Source organism: Geotrypetes seraphini, chromosome 2, assembly GCF_902459505.1.
Source record: "Geotrypetes seraphini chromosome 2, aGeoSer1.1, whole genome shotgun sequence".
Classification (NCBI taxonomy): Eukaryota; Metazoa; Chordata; class Amphibia; order Gymnophiona; family Dermophiidae; genus Geotrypetes; species Geotrypetes seraphini.
Genome location: NC_047085.1, coordinates 443,648,995 through 443,668,768, shown reverse-complemented (window position 1 = coordinate 443,668,768; position 19,774 = coordinate 443,648,995). Strand labels below are relative to the sequence as shown.

Sequence of the window (19,774 nt, the reverse complement as noted above, 5' to 3'; positions counted from 1 at the left end):
CATTGTATCTTGCTCTATAAGTCTCTCGCACTGTATTTTCACTGTATAAATACCTCTGCTGTATATGTACAATCTCTTGCATTGTAAATCTGCATTGTTCTTTGCTGTATAAACACTTATACTGAATATGTACAGTCCCCTGCATTGTAAACTGCTCCCAAGTGCATAGTCCATTCCTTTGCATTGTATCTTCGCTGTGTATGTACAGTCTCTCTTACATTGTAAACCGCTCTGAACTGTTTGTGGTATTGCGGTATACAAAAATAAAGTTATTATTATTATAAAGATTACCCAAATTTGAGCGCAGTCCTCAGTTGAGTGCAACTAAATTAAGGGTCCTGTTACTAAGGTGCGCTAACCGATTTAGCACACACTAATCGATTTAACATGTGCTAAATGCTAAGGTGCCCATAGAATATAATGGGCGCCTTAGCATTTAGCGTTTGCTAAATCGGTTATTATATTAGTTATTATATTAGTACGCCTTACTAAAAGAACCCCTTAGTTATTGAATCAGAGTCAGGAACAGGCTACCAGAGTCAATATTTTAGAAAATTACTGAAGACATCTCTTTGCACAAGCATTTTTTTTTTTTTTTTTTTTTGCTAGTGGTATTTTTCCCTGGTTATGGTGAAGTAACTTTTCTCGCTGATGGACACGATGCGATGTACCCTTATTTTAATTTGTTATTTAGGTTTTTTTAAAAATCTAGATTTTTGTGCTCATGCATGTGTTCAAGGCTGTGTATGTTAATTGTGAGCCGCTTTGGTTAAAAGCGGGTTATAAATATTTTAAATAAATAAATATGTCATGCTCCTTCTGTAGCAGTTTTCAAATCCAAGCTAAAAGCCCACTTTTTTGAAACTGCATTCAACTCTTAACTCCCACTCACCGTCAGATACCTTTACCCATTGTATCATGCCTTCTACCAGAAACTTCCCAACCCTGAGATGTCTAGTCTGTCTTTCCAAATTAGATTGTAAGCTCTTCTGAGCAGGGACCATCTATTGAATGTTAAATATACAGCGCTGCGTACACCTTTCAGTGCATAGAAATGATAAATAGTAGTAGTGGTAGCCATTAACACTCAATAATAGGCTGGTAACAATCAGTTATTGGGGTTAAATGTCACTTATCTGAAGTAGGTGTAGCTACTTATATACAACTCTATAAAGTACCGCACCTTAAATCACAAATGTGCACTCAATATGGGATGTGGCCAGGGGAAGGGTATGGGCAGGTCATAGGCATTCCTAAAAGTTACGAGCAGTGTAACAGAATTGGGGGTATGCGTGCCTGGCTTGCGCATCAGGATTTATACGTGGTTTCAGCAGGCATAAGCCCTGGCACCTAATTTTAGTCACAGGAATGGGAACGACACACTGATTTTTCTCAGCACCCAAATCTCACTGCCATTAACTGAATCTAGAAACATAGAAAATGACGGCAGAAAAGGGCCATAGCCCATCAAGTCTGCCCACTCTAATGACCCACCCCCTCGACTTTACCCCCCCTAGAGATCCCACATGCGTATCCCATTTACTTTTAAAATCTGGCACGCTGCTGGCCACAATCACCTGCAGTGGAAGTTCGTTCCAATGATCAACCACCCTTTCGGTGAAGAAATACTTCCTGGTGTCGTCATGAAATTTCCCTCCTCTGATTTTTAGCGGATGTCCTCTTGTGCCCTCTAGTCCATAATGTAAACAGGTCATTTCATGGCAAGTGGTCCAGAGCTCCCCATTCCACCATCTCAGAAACTGATGAAAAATTTTCAGGAGCATGACCTTGACTAGCTCCGGAGTTAGGGGTCTCTTTATTTGGAGCATTTTTTATGGTATCCACAGAAGATGTCGAGTGGGGACTCTCCTTGAAATTGGACCATTTGTCCTGAGGTTCCCCAAAACGGTCACGTGGCATATGTGTTGAATTGTTGCCGGTCCATTGACTCTGCTTGCTTGCGTGTGTGTGTGTGTTTCTGTTGGGCTCAAGGTGTTCTGTTTCTCTGCAGCATCCGGGGAAGTGGCGGGAAAGTGCGACACAAACGTCAGGCTCTGCAGGACATGGCGCGCCCCCTGAAGCAATGGCTCTACAAGCACCGTGACAATCCCTACCCCACTAAAACTGAGAAAATTCTCCTGGCGCTTGGCTCACAGATGACCCTGGTTCAGGTAACACAATAAAAGACACACGCCAGTCCCTAAGACGTGATATTCTGTTGCACAAGCAACCTCGCTGGCTGGGTTTGCACTTTATCTGAAGAGAGAGTTTCTCAAACCTCCCTCCACATCCATTTTGAAACGCTATGTTGTTTCCTAGTTCTTATTATGCTTTCTGAATTATTTTATCTTAGTCGGGGGGGGGGAGGGGGAGGTTAAATAGAATATTTTGTTTTCTTATTGCTATAATCCCCCAGGCTTTTATAGATGGGATGGTAGAGGCTGATCATACCTTAACCACAATTATAGTGGAAGATTGCAAGATAACAGAGAACACCAAATACGTTAATTGCAGCTGCCCGTTTGTGACTTTATTTCAACTCCTGAACTTCCTAGGGGCAGTGGCGTACTCCAATATCCAAGCAGCAGTCTGGCTGTCTGCTGATACAGTGGATACCTTCACTTGCCAGTGGCTACTGAATATTGTACCTGCATTTCATAATTTAAATTTTCCTGTGCATTCAAGTGAATACTGTTTTTTATTTTCAGTTTGGAACTAAAGTATGTTCTTGACTGGGTCCATAACTAGATTGACCCCAGTCACAGCAGCCTAAAATAGACCTAAACCAGCCAGAGTGATGTCATGAACTGTATGGCGTTGCAAGTGTCAGTGATACCCCTGTTGATTAAGCCAGGTTTGATGTCCATTATGCACTTACTACAGGGCCGGCTCAAGACTCTATGGCATCCCAGTCCCACTTCTGTTTGGTGCCCATCCCGTGACCCAGACCCTCTTCTGTTGTGGTGCCCCTGCTCCCTGGCCAGTACCCTGCTCCCTCCCCTGATGCTATTGCCTTGTCCTGACAGGATGCGGCTTCAAACGCCAGCTGCCATGAGGAGGGAGGGCCAGCATCGGTGTCAAGAAGCAGCGCCAGGAGGGAGGAGGGAAGTGCTGCATTTCCCTCCTCTGACACGCCATTGACATTGGCCCTCTCCCTTGTGGCAGCTGGCCTATGAGGCTGCACTCTGTTGAGACTGGGCAGGAGGGTCGGTGGAGGGAGGAGAGTGTTCAAACTGCATCTTGTAGCTTAACTTATGGACCTGTGAAGTCACAGTCCAGGGTGTTTGGCGCTCTGGGCCAGTGCCTCACCTGGTCCAAAGTTTAAGCCGGCCCTGGTGTACTAGTAGGTGGTTGACGTGAAGAAAAGAACTATCCCACCAGTAGTGGAGACAGAACTGAGGAAGGGTTAGAACGACACTATCATCGCCGTATACACCCCCTAGGATCATACACTCTATAATTTTACCCCGCCCCCTTTTATGAAGCCGTGTTAGTGTTTTTTATCACCAGCCGCGGCAATAAAAGCACTGAAACTCATAGAATTCCTATGAGCATTGGAAATTTTACCACCACAGCCGGTGATAAAAAATGCTAATGTGGCTTCATAAAAGAGTGAGTTAATTTAGAAGCTGAAAAAAACAATATGCAGCTGGTGGCAGTGAGGGTTGTTGTTGTTGTTTTTTTTAATGCTACTGCCAGATGCATTAGACCTGGATATTTAGTGCCAGGCTATTTCTGGGCTCCAGAACTGCAAATCCAAGTCCTTGGTAGCACTTGGAAGTTATGGGGGTACTGTACAGCCTGTATTCAGTGCTATGACAACATTGTCAACTGGGCAAAGTTAGGACTCCAACTTGCCTGGTTAGCTTTCTGGATGCTGGCACTGAATATTGCTGCTGCCCATATAACGTCTGGGTCCACACATGCACTGCCCAGATTGTACCAGTGTGGTCAGAGGAGATATTCAGTAACAATGCCCAGTTCAGTGTCACTGAATTTGGATAGTCAGCCAGCTGACCACTCTGCATAAGAACATAAGAAATGCCTTCACCGGATCAGACCGAGGTCCATCTTGTCCGGCGATCCGCGCACGCGGTAGCCCATTAGGTACTCCTTTTTGGAGACCCAGATTTCCCGTATCCCTCAATATGATTTGCAAGAAGGTGTGCATCCAACTTGCGCTTGAAATTCGGAACAGTAGTCTCCGCCACAACCTCCTCCGGGAGAGCATTCCAAGCGCCAACCACTCGCTGTGTGAAACAGAACTTCCTAACATTTGTCCTAAACCTGCTGCTACTTAGTTTCAGGCTATGACCCCGTGTCCGTGTCACCTCCGAAAATGTTAGTAATGCTGTTTCCTGGTCTATTTTATCAAATCCTTTTAATATTTTAAAAGTCTCTATCAAATCCCCTCGCAATCTTCTCTTCTCGAGGGTGAATAGTCCCAGTTTTCTGAGGCGTTCTTTGTAGCTCAAATTTTCCATACCTTTGACTAGTTTGGTGGCTACCCATAGAAAATTATTATACATGACTGCCGAATTATTAATCTGACCTGCTGAATTTCCCCCTAGAAAGAGAACCAAATCAAGAGAAGGAAAGCAGGGCATGACTGTTTTGTTCTGTGATTCAAGTGGATAGTGCGTTGGATAAAATTAGTTAATAAAAATGTGATTAATAATAAGATTATAAAGAAGTGGATAAATGTAAATCAAACATTTTAAACATACAGCCTGGCTAGGTTTGTCAGATATATTGGGCTCTTAATTTGCTTTGTACCTGGATTTACAGACTATCTTAATAGTTATGATAATTTGTTTAGAGATTAGTTGATTACAAATATCAATGTTAAAATAAACAACATACTTTAGGGTCTATTTACTAAAGAATGGTAAAAATTTGTAGTTACTTATATGACATTTTACTGTACAGTAGCTGCAAGTGTAATGTGGCAGTTATTGGGGGCATTCCCACTATTTTTTTTATTGCAGGTTATATATTAAAATTCAAATTATTTGTTATTAAATAAATATATATATTGGTTTTTTAATCCCATCCTCCCAAAGAGCTCAGGACGGGTTACATGTTAACATAAGTGGAGGGGCATAATCAAAACATATGTCTAAGTCTGATTGGGACATATAGGTCTAAATGCCCAAAGTTGGCAATGGGGAAAATGCCCATTCTTGAAAAATACATCTAAAATATATGTTTTTGAAAATCGTCTATCTGGACATCCAGGCAATTGTTCATCCAGACTGCCAGTATGTCTATCTTTATACCACATTTTCAACCAAAATTTTGTCCAAGTCCCAAATGTCCAGAACAAGCACATTTGGACATAGGAGGGGTCAATCTTGTAATGGATTGGCCCCAAGACATAGGAACGGAGCAGTGGGGCCCTTTACAGGGCACTGCTATAAACTTTACAAAAAGGGTGTCACCTACCAGAATTCCCTTATAGGTTATAGTGAGCCCCCCAAAACACCCCCAATAGCCCTTATAGCTACAGGTGGCACCTATATGGCAGGACAGTAGGGGGGAATGGGGGGCGCACATGTTCCACCATAAATGTAGTGGTTAGAGTGGCTTATGGGCCTGGGACCTCCTCCTCTCTATGATTCACTAGCCCACCCCCCAGGCTATTGAAGAGACTTGTGTGCAGCTCTACTAGGCTTTCCTATACAAGGTACTGATGTTCTGGAGACAGGTATGTACATTTTATTCTGATCTTGCGGGGGTGTGAGGGGGTCAGTGAACACTGGGGGAGTGTGTGTGGGGTCCTTACTTTGTCTCTGCATTGGTTATCTGGTCACTTTGGATAACTTTTGGGCACTTATACCTGTTTTTACATCGTCTAAGTCAGTGATTCCCAACCCTGTCCTGGAGGAACACCAGGCCAATCGGGTTTTCAGGCTAGCCCTAATGAATATGCATGAGAGAGATTTGCATATGATGGAAGTGATAGGCATGCAAATTTGCTTCATGCATATTCATTAGGGCTAGCCTGAAAACCCAATTGGCCTTGTGTTCCTCCAGGACAGGGTTGGGAACCACTGGTCTAAGTCACAACATATAAGTTCCATCCAGGAAGTCTCATAAAACCTTCAATTATCCATGTAGGACGACTAAGTCTAGGTCGGCTCACATCCTGCCCTAACCACTCCAGATATGTCCCTTTTAGCTCTGGGTGCATAGCGGCATTCAGAGGCCTTAAAAGTCCCTGGATATGTTCAAAAATAGGTTTGATCATCGGCACTTGGACGACCTGTCATCCGTATCTTGTATCGATATACATTTCTTTGTAATCTATCGGTCATGAGCGGGGGAGTTAGGTGAACAGATATGTTTTTATTGATTTCCTAAAGTTGAGAAGTCCAGGGGATCTAATCTGTGGAGCAGTTGATTCCAGTGGGTCGGTATGTAGTGGGAGTAGGACCATCATTTGGCAATTTGCAGTTGAAGGGCACAACCAGGGTGCGTTTTGAAGCGTATTTCATCCTGGGAGCGGAGGGATCTGTTCAGCATGTGCAGAGGAAGCTTGGTCATCATATAGCCCGGTGCCATGTCATCCAAGGATTTGAACACTAGCATCAGGCCCTTGAAGACACAATATTTAGCTACTTGTAGTTGGTGAGCCATCGATAGAGCCTGGGAGACAGGGTCGCAGGGATGGAGGGTTTTTTTAGAAGTCTGATTGTTTTGTACACACTGGAGATGTATGTTCTTTGCCGTGAGACCATTGAATAGCGTGTTGCAGTAGTCCATGTGGGAGGGGACTAAGGCATACACTAGCTGGGTGAAGTCAGACTCGGAAAAGTAGTTCATTATTTATGGGAGTTGTCGCAGGTAGTAAAATGAAGAAGATGCCACCTAAGAGATGAGGTTGGAAAATGATAGGTTGGAGTCACCCCAACATCTGCTGAGTGATTATCATTCCTTCTGCTGGGATTCGGGGAAGTAGCTGATAGTATCTTTCTAAGCAGTTTTAGTGTAATAGTGTGATGTATTCACTGTCCATGCAATGCTAATTGTTGTGTCTAACAGCTAATATGGAAAATGGCATTTTGAGGAGGGGAATAGGCAGGGATGGACCCCCACAGTAAATATCTAATCTAATCTAATCCTTAGGTTTGTATATCGCATCATCTCCACGTTCGTAGAGCTTGACGCGGTTTACAGTAGGAGAAATAGGAAGGAACTACAACATAGGGTTAGAGGTAGAAGTGTGAAGAAAATTTAGAGGACTATCACATATTAGCTCTTAATGTGGCAGCTAAAGGAGAAGTGTTACCCGTAACTTCTTAAGAGGTGTGGAGGGGCATTTTCAATATGATATCTAAATCTGAATTTGGATGTTTTGTAGAACACGCACAAAAATCCAGTAGTAAACATGACTATTTTCATAGTAGATAAATGTCTATCTTTTTGTTTCAAAATGGCCATTTCTTAGATGCACTTGTCAAAAACAACACATCTCTAAAAACCCCTGCACAAAACAAGCCATTGAGATGTAGGAGTGGCCTGTGTTTTTTAGTAGTCTGGTCACACAGACATCCCAGCAGAGCAGTGGGGCACCTTAGGAGGCACTGCAGTGACCTTCACAAAAAAAAGCTCAGATATACATCTCATCATAACCCCCCTTATGGTGTATGATGAGCCCTCCAAAATCTATTGGACCCAATTGTACACCACATCAATTGCCCTATACCTGTAGGTGTCAGCCATATATATGTACAATGGGATTTGAGTGAGTTTTGGAAGGCTCACATAGTACATCATAAGCGTAGTAGTTAGTGGGGTATGGGCCTGAGTCCCCCATCTCTATGGTTGACTACATTAGGCTACTCCAGGAAACTGCTTGCTGCTCCTCTAGGACTGGCCATAACATCTGAATGTACTGTTTCATTCACATCTTTGGAGCGTGGGAGATAGTCATACCTTTAACCCTCCATTGGTCAGTTTGGGCACTTTTGTGGCACTTAAAAACATGTCTAGCTCCAAATGTCCAAATTGTGCCCTGGACATTTTCTAAAATGTTTGATTATTGTAGAAAAATGTCCAAATCATAAGCCTACCCTAGTCCCGCCCAAACCATGCCTCCAACACCCTCTCCCCCTTCAGATATAGATACACTGCAGACAATCACCATAGAAATCCATCTACAAAATATATATCGAAAGTGGTGAATTGGAAGGTTTGGAAAGATAAATGTCCATCTGCCCCTTGATGCCACTTTTTGGACAATTTTCTTTTTCGAAAATGAGCCCCATAGCCAACCAAATTATACATTATCATCTCTGCTATCGATGAGCAATGGTAACTTTTTCTGTGCACTAATAGAAACATAGAAAAATGAAGGCGGCTAAAGACCATAAGGCCTATCCAGTCTGCCCATTCTTGCCATCTACTGTCTTCCTGAGTCTAAAAGAGGACAGACTCAGAAGTAACCTGAAAAAATACTTCTTCATGGGAAGAGTGGTGAATTCATGAAATAGTCTCCCGGTGGAGGTGCTGGAGGTAAAAACTGTAACTAAACTCAAGAAAGCTTGGGACAAATACATAGAATCTTTAAGAGAGAGGAAGTTATTTTAATAAATTATTTTAATAATAATAAAAACTATACTCTTCAAGAAATCCCTTAATAAAGCTTAATACTATGATAAAGCTTAACCCCCCTCTTACCATCCCCTCCCTAACCCCAGATCCTACTTTTCCCTCTCTTGGAAACCTTCTCTGATCTAACGCTGTAACCCTTCTTCCATAACTCTTTTTGTAATCCGCTTTGAACCGAAAGGTAATGGCAGAATAGAAATCTGTAATGTAATGTAATAAAGGTGATGACTAGGATAAGTGCAATGAACGTTGTCTACTTGGACTTCATGAAGGCTTTCAATGCTGTTCTGCACAGAAGGCTGTTATACAACCTGGACAAGATGGGAAACAGAGAAAAATGATAGTAGATAAAGACCACACCAGTCTGCTAAGCCCTACTATCCCTTTCTCACCCTCAATGGAAGTAGGTCAGAAAGATGTACGAGTGGCTGGGAGCTGGTTGAGCAACAGGTTGCAAAGAGACAGGGAGAGAGACGGAGAAAGTAGGAGTAATTGGATTCTGCTGTGGTGAAGATGCATGGAATGTAGCAGTGAGGTACCCCCAGTACTCAATACATAGACTTTTTCAACCATATTACAAAGCAGTGACATCACTAGGCACTGACACATAAGGCACATGCCATGATTATATATGACAGGGCCAAGGATTAGTTGCTCCTGAAAAAGAAACATATAGAGACAGCAGGACTGTAGAGGCTCAGATCAGAGGTATGAAGAAGCATGTCAGGCTGTGTGCTGCTGATACTCCTGCTTCCTTCTCATTTTCCTTTACTGAATGCTGAGCTGAAGTGCACATGAGCCAATATGAATCAGCTCAGTGGGCCACAGAAGATGGCTAGCACTGGAAATGACTTTAGGCATCCTTAGAGGCCACTGTAGATACGATTCACATAAAAAAATAGGCACCAGAAATGTAGACCTTGAAAACCCTGGCCTACATTTCTGCCGCCTATGTTTGAGAATGCTGTTTCCTCTCTAGATCCTTCTTAGAGAATGACCTGGGGATGAGTTCCTGCAGTAGGAACAGGAATATATTTAGCACATTTACCGTGGGGTGGGAGCAAAACCTTTTACTGCCCTGTGGGAGCAATAAAAGACCTTGCTCCTGAGGTTTTAAAAGATGTGATTACTGTGCCCATGGGTTTGCATCTCTATGCCTTCTTCCCCACATGTCTTGCCATCTATATGTACCTTAACAAGCCTCAGCTGCTGACAAAAATCTTCACAAGTCTACTCTGGGACCTTCCTTCTACCAGATCCAATCTTCTCCTTTGGAAAGGGTCTGCAAAGCCCGCTAACAGGCTGTGCCTTCTTTAGTGTCCAGCAGGCTTAGGACTCTCTCTGGCCAGGGAGCAGTTGCCCTAGTGCACTCCCCTAACACTGTCCCTGTTGTGTGTGATCTTTTGCGCAAAATAGGAGGAAATGCATATTTCTATTTCTTTGCTGCTGTGCTACATGCATGGTGTGGCTTCTTGGGATTTTGATTTAATTTATGTTTATTGGTTTTGCCAGCTATTATGGATTTGGCATTTGTGTTCTGTATATGTGACAGGTATTCTGTTAGCATGATTTTTCTATGTAGCATTCTGTAGTAATTTGGCATGTTCAGTTTTCCCAATGGTGGAGGGAATATTTGTGAACAACAATGGTACAGAACATTGTTTCTTTTTATGCTTTAATAAATGATTTAAATATAAAATCATAACTATTCAAAGCTTGTGTGGATGGGATCAGACTGAGTTCACAGGGATGGGGCAGGAACTGGGACAGAGCTTGCAGGGACAGGGCAGGGATGGTGACAAACTTTGTCCCCATGCCATTCTCTACTCCTTCCTTCTACCTGCTTCTCGGAGGCTAGAGCAATCACATCAGTACCTTGTTCCTACTCCCAAAACTGTGAATCTCATGCTAAGGGCAAAAAGTGAAGAAGCCACCATTCAGGCAGGCAGATAAGCTGCCAGTGTTATGGAGGAGGAGGGCGAATGCTGAAAATGGATGAGATGAGGAGGTGGGTGAGTAGGACGTGAAGATAATTAGTGCTGGGAGAGATGAGAAGGAAATGGGTGCAAATGGGATCAACACTATCTCCCAAAGACAAAAGTGCAGAGAGGGAGTATCTAGTGAGATTTTATTTCCTGTGGTCTGCATTCCTGCACACTGTGGGGGATGTGGGAGAGAGGGGAGAATATTTAAAAAAAATAAGGGAAAGATGATGGATTGAAAGAAGTGAGGGAAGTTTTGCAAAATAATTGGTGGCAGAAGCAGTCGTCTCTATGGATCCTGGATGCCAGCCTTGGGTGGGGATGGGGAGAAAGGGGTGACATCAGCCCATGCAAGTTGAACGTATACAAGAGATTTGGGGGATAGAATGGCTGAAAAAAACCCCAAAACAACTAGGGAGTATAAGGTAGCAGTGGACTGTTACTGGACTGTGAAGGAAGAAATGGTATGTGAAAAAGAAAAGCCAGAGGTCGTGATGGGTTAGAAGCAGTGAAAGAAAATCAGAAATGAAATCCAAGCATCAAGATTTGAACTTTGGGGGTCAAGCCTCAAAACTGTTTTAAGTATCTTCAGATCCCTGTGTTGCATAGGAACCTTACTTAAGAAAAATGATATGCAAATATCTTCTTCCTCCAGCATCTCTCCTTTTTCTTTTCCCTTGTACTCCTTACCTCAGTTGGTGGCATCTCCCCTCCTCTCCCAGCAGGTCATACTTCTTTCCCTTCCCCTACTAGGCAGCATCTCTCACTCTCTCTCTGTCTCTCTTTTTTTTTTACCCCACAAACACATATACTCTCTCTTTTTTCTTCTCCTTGTACTCCTTCCAGCAGGCAGTGGTTTCCTTAACTTTCTTCTCACCCACCACCTTCCTTCTTTCTCCATGCTCAACCAGCTTCCTCTCTATCACCCCTTCCTTCTATCCAGCAGTACATACCTCCAATCTGGCTTTTATATTTGAGTCTATGAACTTTTGTAGCATATTATCAATAAAGTAACTCCAGAACATACCCATGGCTGATCCTCACTTCTCCATTGTTGTGTGTGTTTTCCTCGTCGTTGAGGCCTTTCTTTGGCTTCTTCTACAGTTTTTTTTCTATATTTGCTAGTCGGGCTCCCTTGCTTCACACTGCTTTGCCCCAGGCTCCCGTCTCCTGACAGTGATGACTGTACTGTCCAGGTTCCTTTGCTTACAGCAGGGGCCAGAGATAGTTTTAGACATACTGAGGCTCCCAAAGAATGCCTACATGATGTCAATCAGCTTTGCCAAAGGAGCACTGTGTGGTCTTGAAGCCAAAAGAAAGTTATGCACTTTGATACCTAAGGAATTTGAGCTTAGAAGCTAATTTATTCTCCTCATTTAAATAACTAGCATGCACTTAATTTCCTTTTCAACTTCATGGCAGTTATAGATACCCTCTGCTGCTAAGATGATTTTTGGATTGAAAAGATCGGATCGTGTGACATCCAGCCTGATTAGACTTCATTGGCTTCCAATTAAGGCCAGGCTTATGCTTAAATTGTCATGCTGGATGTCTAAGATATTTGCAGGAATTTGTCCAGAATATTTAGTTCCTCTGTTTTCATTTCCTCAGTCTCCATCGACTTCTTGATCTGATGATTCTCATTTAGGGCTCCTTTTACAAAGCCGCGCTAGGGCCTTAATGCGCGGAATAGCGCGCACTAAATTGCCCTGCGCGCTAGTTGCTACCGCCTCCTTTTGGTCAGGTGGTAGATTTTCGGTTAGCGTGCACTAATCCGGTGCGTGCGCTAAAACCGTTAGTGCAGCTTTGTAAAAGGATTCCTTAGTATATTTTCCTTCATTTAAGTATAAAAAAAATATTTTTCTTATCAAGCAGTCACAACTTGGTGCTCTTTACCATTTGCATTAAGAGCTGTTCCATCTTATTTGCCATTCTGCAAATCCTTGAAAAGCTATTTCTTTAAAAAGTTCTACTGCTCACTTCTCAAACGCATTGCAGTTATATGTTATCACTTTGAACCCGGTATCAGGGAGTTGGCGAATTACCATTACTACTGTATTACCACATTAAGCAGCCAACCTACACTCATGTTTTGTTTGTTTGCTTCCTTGAGATAATCAAATACGATCCTTCCCTGATCTGTCTTGTTTTATGTACACCAGTATTACTCCTTTTGATTCCAACCTCCCAAATGCCTGATGACACACATTTTTGCTTCTTAATTGTAAGCATTTGATCTTATCAAGCTTTCTAGATTACTGTTTATTTTTGTACTTCATCAGGCGTGTTTGTATTAAATTTACAGTGCAGGCTCCCATACGCTAAAGTTCTGAAATCCTATTATAGTTTAATTTCAAGTTTAAATGTTACCATGCCAGTACTCAAAGGGTGCCTGCTAAACCTATTTTTGCTATGTGTAAATTTTCAGCAGCGCTATAACAGGAAGTGTTACTCAAAATTCTTACAAACTGCCCTGACATTATCTGGGTAGAAATGGAGTGGAACATAAGCATTTTGTCCAATTATATGCTTAGCCAATGTTATTTGGCCTAATGACATAGCCACGGGAGGGGGGAAGGACTTAGGGGCCCAGCCCCCTTGGATTAGGCTCACCCCCCTCCAAAGTTGCAACAACTGTTGTCAGGGGCTGCCTACTATCCATTCTCTGTTTCTCAACCCTGTCTAGTGTCAGTCTTCCTTCCCTGCATGGGTCCAACATATCTCTCTGTTGCCCCCCCCCCCACACACACACATGCCTGATGCTCCAGAGTTCTGGCAGGTGACTGGCACAGACAGTGAAACAGACTTCTGTGGCTGGCCCCTCCTCTTATTATGTAACTTCCTGTGGGTGGATATGAAAGAGGAAGAGCCCTGGCAGGACCGGCCGCAGAAGCTTGTTTCACTGCCTGTGATGGTCGCCTTTCAGGACTCTTGAGCACTGTGAAGGGGAAGAGGGCAGAAAGAGATGCCGGACTTGCAAGGGGAGAGAGCAGCAGATGAATTTTAATGCAGTGGTGGCAGGCCAGGGGAGGGGGTGGAGAGCAAAGAGGACATACATGGTCTCCCATCGTACCCGTGGGCCCCCACCCCCAAAATTGACTGCTGACGCTCTACCCCTGATTCGGCCACTTTCTGTATAGTGAAGTGGATTAATTTAGGCCAGTGACAAGTGGTTGAATGTCTCTACCATAAGTATAGTTCAGGGCTCGGAAGTGCGTGAAGCAATGGTGAATACCTGTGAATGATTTAATAGCCATGGATAGCATTGTAAAAAGTAATGACTGTGGGGTTAAAGATTGACTTGTAATATATTAATAGATTTAGGAATATGTTGACTAACATGTACTAAGCAGCTAATATGAGATTCAGCCTGCACTAATATCTATCACAGCCGGCAGGCTAAAAATCCCACACTAACGAATGGATTCACTAAATGGCGCTCAAAATTCAGTGCTGGGAAAAAAATTGGTGCTGAACGGTCTTCTGTGAAGGAAGTTCCAGGAGTAGCATCCTTTATAGAATAGTGCATTGCACTGGAATCCACGCTTAACTGTGAGTGTGAGTTTACATCAACTGAAACCAAGCGCAAATCTCGGTGCACAAATTGGGTGCCGATCTGCACTATTCTATAACATTGCACGCAACTGCGCATATTAATGGAACCCCTCTGACCCACTCATGTCCCTCCCATCATTACACCCCCCCCTCTTTGCAGATCTACATGGAAACACTTAGGTGCCATTCTATAAATAAGGAACGTAAGTGTGTTTCGAGGGGGGGGGTTCTGACGATTCTGCCTTGTTTCGTTGCCTTGCGTCTGTTAGAATGCTCTTCCATGCTGAAAATGTGGTGTGGAAGTAGCCCTTAATGTTGGCATCATATATAGCAGGGGTAGGGAACGCCGTTCCTCGAGAGCCATATTCCAGTCGGGTTTTCAGGATTTCCCCAATGAATATGCATGAGATCTATTTGCATGCACTGCTTTCAATGCATATTCATTGGGAAAATCCTGAAAATCCAACTGGAATACGGCCCTCGAGGACCGGAGTTCCCTACCTCTGATATATAGAATGCAGAGGTAAGTGCATGGGGCAGGATGGGGCTGGGGCTGGGGCTGCATGGAGATTTGGTGTGAATTCATGTTACTGATAGTGCACATTAATTAGCATGAGTGCCCTTAACACCTCCTCAAGAGAAGGTATTTTATTATTACATTTATAATCCACTACTATCTAGGCATTAAGGGGCTGATTTCTAGAAAAGGCACCTAAATTGGCTGGGGCCTAGAAAAATGGTTCCGGCCACATGCCCACCACACGTAAGCGGCGGGGTTATAAAGGCCTACATTTCAGGTGCCTAAGTTTTTGGAGAATCGCACTTATCGGCACCTAAATAATGTTTCGCCCATAGAAATGCCTACTTAGCTGTTAGGCGCCGCTAAGCGCCATGCGATCACCCAACTAATTTTTTTATTTTTTACACTAATTATAGAACTCAGGAAATCTATGAGCGTCTGAGCTGTTACTGCCATGGCCAGCGCTGAAAACCGCACTATGGTTTTGTAAAAAGGGGGGTAAGTTAGGCCCCTTTATAGAATCAGCCCCAAATGGGATAATTCTGAAAAGATCATACAAAGTTAGGTGCTGGGATGATGTGTGCTAAGTGCGAGTTCTGTATTGGCAATTACATGCATAATTGTCATTATGGAACACTAGCATAAGTCTGCAGTTATGCAACTAGCCTTAGGCATCTATGCTACCTCAAAGGCTGTGGCAAATTCAGTTCTCTATACTTGTTGTAGGAATGAGGGCTTGCATAAATTGATCCCATATTCTCTAAAACTTTATACTTGCTGGTGAGTGGAAATCCAAGATATCCAGATGTGGCATTTGGAATACAAGAATCATCTGTTGTCTCCATAATTGCAGTGTAGGTGGATCCCTGGAAAGCCCATTTGGGGGGGGGGGTGTTATGGCCATTAGAAGGCCAAAAAGCCCAGCAGACCCCTGGGAATCGGTTTAGTTATCAAATTTACTAAACAAAATTTCTGGAGTGCATTGTAAAGGTCATTTCCACCGGTGGGTAATAAAGTAAAAAATATGTGTTTAAAAATATAGCACTCCTGAGCAGAACCAAAACATATGGCCCAGCGTCCCATCTCTCTGGGCATTTTTTGGACATGCAGCAGATTCGATAAGCCCTGCTCTATGAAGTGAGATGTACAAGTGAAGCACAAATTTATAATTAAATTCCCACAGTTGCATATTAGAAGCTGTATTTGAGATCATCCGTAAACTAGTACGTATTGAGGCCTCATCAAGAGAAATTCCCAAATCGATTGTCCATTGTGAGCTAGAAAAATACGGAATGAAAAAAGTTGAAAATCGCTAGACTAAGTAAGTGTATAGCCCTTAATGGAGACTGCCCCAACTTTGTTGGTTGGGCTGAGAACTTTTCAATGGTCCCTTGTATAGTATTCAAGCCTGGATTTATGCTCACCTAGTTCATTTGCTTTGGGATGCCAATATAAATTACTTACATTTTGGGGCTGGTCACGGGACCAGGAAGTAACATCAGAGGGAGAGCCAAGGAAGGCGCGGGCAGCAGGTTGGAGATGCTACTCACACCGGTTAAGTTAATAAGGTATGGGGGAAGGAAAGGGGTGTACATTAGAGAGTTGCACGGGGACAAAAATCCCACCCAGCCCCGCCAGAATCTCCTCCGTCCCCATGAGGAATCTCCTCTGTCCCTGCCCGCCCCCCCCCCAATAAATGTTACCTGTCCCCATAAAAAGCAGCAATTACTTCTGACACTTTTGATTTTTTTTTTTTTTTTTTTTTTTTTTTAAGTCTCAGTTTATTTAAACCAACAATAAAATACAATATAAACAAATAACAGTGAGCAGAAATAAGAGATGGTGTTGGGGGGGGGGGGTCAGTGATCACTGGGGGAGTGTGTGGGGTCTGTACTTTGTGTCTGCATTGGTTATCTGATTACTTTGGATACCTTCTGGGCACTTAGACCTGCTTTTACATTGTCTAAGTCACAGCGTACAAGTTCCGTCCAGGCAGCCTCGTTACACTTTCAGTTATACTTGCAGTACGACTAAGTCTAGGTTAGCCCATGTCCCACCCTGACCACTCCTCCTAAAATGCCCTTTCAGCTCTGGGCGTACAGCAGCGCAGAAGATGCCTAAGCTGTTTTTAAATATGTCTAAAACCCGTTTCAGTTATCGGCACTTGGCTGACTTGTCTTATTAATCATCCAAGTGCCGATGTAGATGGCATTTTAGACGTATTTCCATTGTTTGCAGCTATTATTCTATGGTTCTCAAAATTCTTACGATCTCGCTCATACTCTGTTAATATGAATAGCATTATGTCATCTTCTTGGAAGCCGTTATGCGGAGTTCCACAAGGATCACCTTTGTCTCCTATTCTCTTCAACATTTACATGACTACTCTTAAGCTTTTCTGTCTTTCTCCCTTTGAAACACTGTATACGTATGCAGATGACATCTTTGTTCTCCTTTAATGTGGACTTTTTTTTCAATAATGCCAAAAAAAATGGGGGTTCTTTTACTAAGGCGTGTTAGCTGTTTTAACATGCACTAAATGCTAACACATCCATTATAGTCTATGGATGCGTTAGCATTTAATGTGCGCTAAAACGGCTAGCACGCCTTCATAAAAGTACCACTAGATGTCTAGCTGGACCATTAAAAAAAGAAAGAGGTCTTACAGGTTTGAAAATGGACATTATCTCCACCTGATTTTTGGATGTTTTTTCTCAAAACATCCAAAACTGGACATAGGGGTCCTTTTACTAATGCACGCTAGCCATTTTAGCGCATGCTAAAAATTATCATGTGCTAACATGTCCATAGGATATAATGTACGCGTTAGTATGTGTTAGCGTGCGCTAAAATGGCTACCGCACCTTAGTAAAAGGACTACTTAGACGTCCTGTCGAAAATGCCCCTCCATCTGTGCAACTGGAAAAGTCATGTAATGGATTTGTGAAGAAAAATTAACACATTCTTTATTTTTCTAGGTGTCAAATTGGTTTGCCAATGCAAGACGTCGCCTTAAGAATACCGTCAGACAACCTGATCTGAGTTGGGCTCTACGAATAAAATTGTATAATAAGTATGTTCAAGGAAATGCTGAAAGGCTAAGCGTGAGCAGCGAGGACTCATGTTCTGAAGGTTTGTTAATATTTTAATAGTTTTCCCTATATTATTGTTTTCAGCCATGGTCTGACCCTTACTGGGTCAGACCAATGGTCCATCTAGCCCAGTATCCCATCTTCACGGAGGCCAATCCAAGTCATAAGTACCTGGCAAAAACCCAAATAGTAGCAGCAGTCCATGCTACTGTCCAATGTCTGTCTCAAAAGCAGCCTATGGACTTTTTCTCCAGAAATTTGTCCAAACCTTTTTTAAAACCAGCTACATTAACAATCAATAAATACTATAGGTCTGTAGGGTTTCAGGATATCTACAACGAATATGCATAGGGTGTATTGCATACAGTGCAGGCAGTGCATGCAAATGCATCTCATACATATTTTGGTTTTGATATATTGAACATATGACTGGCTACAGCAAGAGTTGTCTATGATTATGATTTATTTATTTATAACTTGCCTATCTGCCATAATTAGGTTTAAGTTTATTTAGTAGTCACTATACTGCCTTTAATATTGTTTAAAGTGGTTTACAATCACAGTTCCCCCCCCCCTTTTTTTTTTTACAAAACCGTGCTAGTATTTTTTGTGCTGGTTACGGCTCCAATGCTCATAGAATTCCTATGAACGTCAAAGCTGTTACCACTGCGACTGGCGCTAAAAACTCTGCTACGATTTTGTAAAGGGGGTGGGGTGGGGAGGGATTAATAGTAAACATGGGAAAGTACACCAAAAAGAAACAGAATAAAGCAGAAAGGGAAGAGGACTATTTCAAAAAGCAATGTAACACTAAGAGAAGAATTAATGAAAGGTCACTAAGGTCAATAGCGCACACAATCATATGAGTGCACGTTTCCTATGGGCGTCTTTAGTGGCTAATGCATGGTAACACACTTACCTCCCCTTTTACAAAACCCCACAAGAGGGTTTTAGTGCTGGCCCATGTGCTGAATGTTCTATGCTGCTCCAACGATCATAGGAACTCTATGACCGTCAGAGCCAGCGCTAAAAACTTCTTGCGCAGCATTGTAAAAGGGGGGTTGGTGCCCTTTTCATGAATCCTCCTTTTAGGTATTGCATTTAGGCCCCTTTTTATCAAATAGTGGTAAAGCTTTTTACTGTGGATCGGTGAGCTAAATGCTCCGATGCTCATAGGAATTGAATGAGCATCAGAGCATGTAACTCACCAGCCCGGGGTAAAAGGTTCTACTGCAGTTTGATAAAAGGGGCCCTTAATGAGGCAGCACGGGAGACAGTTCCAATTATAGAGTTGGGTGCTCTCACCTATAACAGTGAACCGACCAGTATGGAGTCGAGGAGCAGACTAATGGTAACTGCAGTGGGCTAAAATCCAGGGCAAGTAGGTTCAGCAGCTCATTGTGATCCTAATAAAGTCACTTATGGGTCCTGTTTGCTAAGTTCCATTAAGCGTTAATATATTAATGTAATGTAATGTAATTCATTTCTTATATACCGCTACATCCGTTAGGTTCTAAGCGGTTTACAGAAAATATACATTAAGATTAGAAATAAGAAAGGTACTTGGAAAATTCCCTTACTGTCCCGAAGGCTCACAATCTAACTAAAGTACCTGGAGGGTAATAGAGAAGTGAAAAGTAGAGTTAGAGGAAAAATAAAAATAAAATAAATAAAAATTAATGAAGGACACACTAAAGCACTCTGCGATAGTTTAAACACGTGCATAGGGTAATTATTTTTTTGTAATTATTTTTGAATGGGCTTGTCAGAGGTGGGGAGTGGGCATTCCTGCACTAACTAGTTAGCACATCTGCATTACTGTTTGTTAACTCACTCGAGGAACGCAGAGAGAGGGGAGACATGATCGAGACGTTCAAGTATCTCACGGGCCGCATCGAAGTGGAAGAAGATATCTTCCTTCTCAAGGGTCCCACGGCAACCAGGGGGCACCCGTGGAAAATCAGGGGAGGGAAACTGCACGGTGACACCAGGAAATTCTTTTTCACAGAAAG

The 19,774-nt window shown here is 42.8% G+C and overlaps 1 protein-coding gene across 11 annotated transcripts in view; it reads left to right on the top strand.

Moving 5' to 3' along the window:
• MKX (mohawk homeobox) overlaps positions 1 to 19,774 on the top strand; it is a 149,423-nt gene that overhangs the window by 8,986 nt on the left and 120,663 nt on the right. For all 11 annotated transcript variants that reach the window (XM_033931431.1, XM_033931423.1, XM_033931433.1 and 8 more), the window contains exons 3-4: positions 2,012 to 2,171; positions 17,649 to 17,802. In XM_033931431.1, coding sequence (XP_033787322.1) covers positions 2,012 to 2,171; positions 17,649 to 17,802 — 314 coding nt within the window. The remainder of the gene's footprint in view (positions 1 to 2,011; positions 2,172 to 17,648; positions 17,803 to 19,774) is intronic.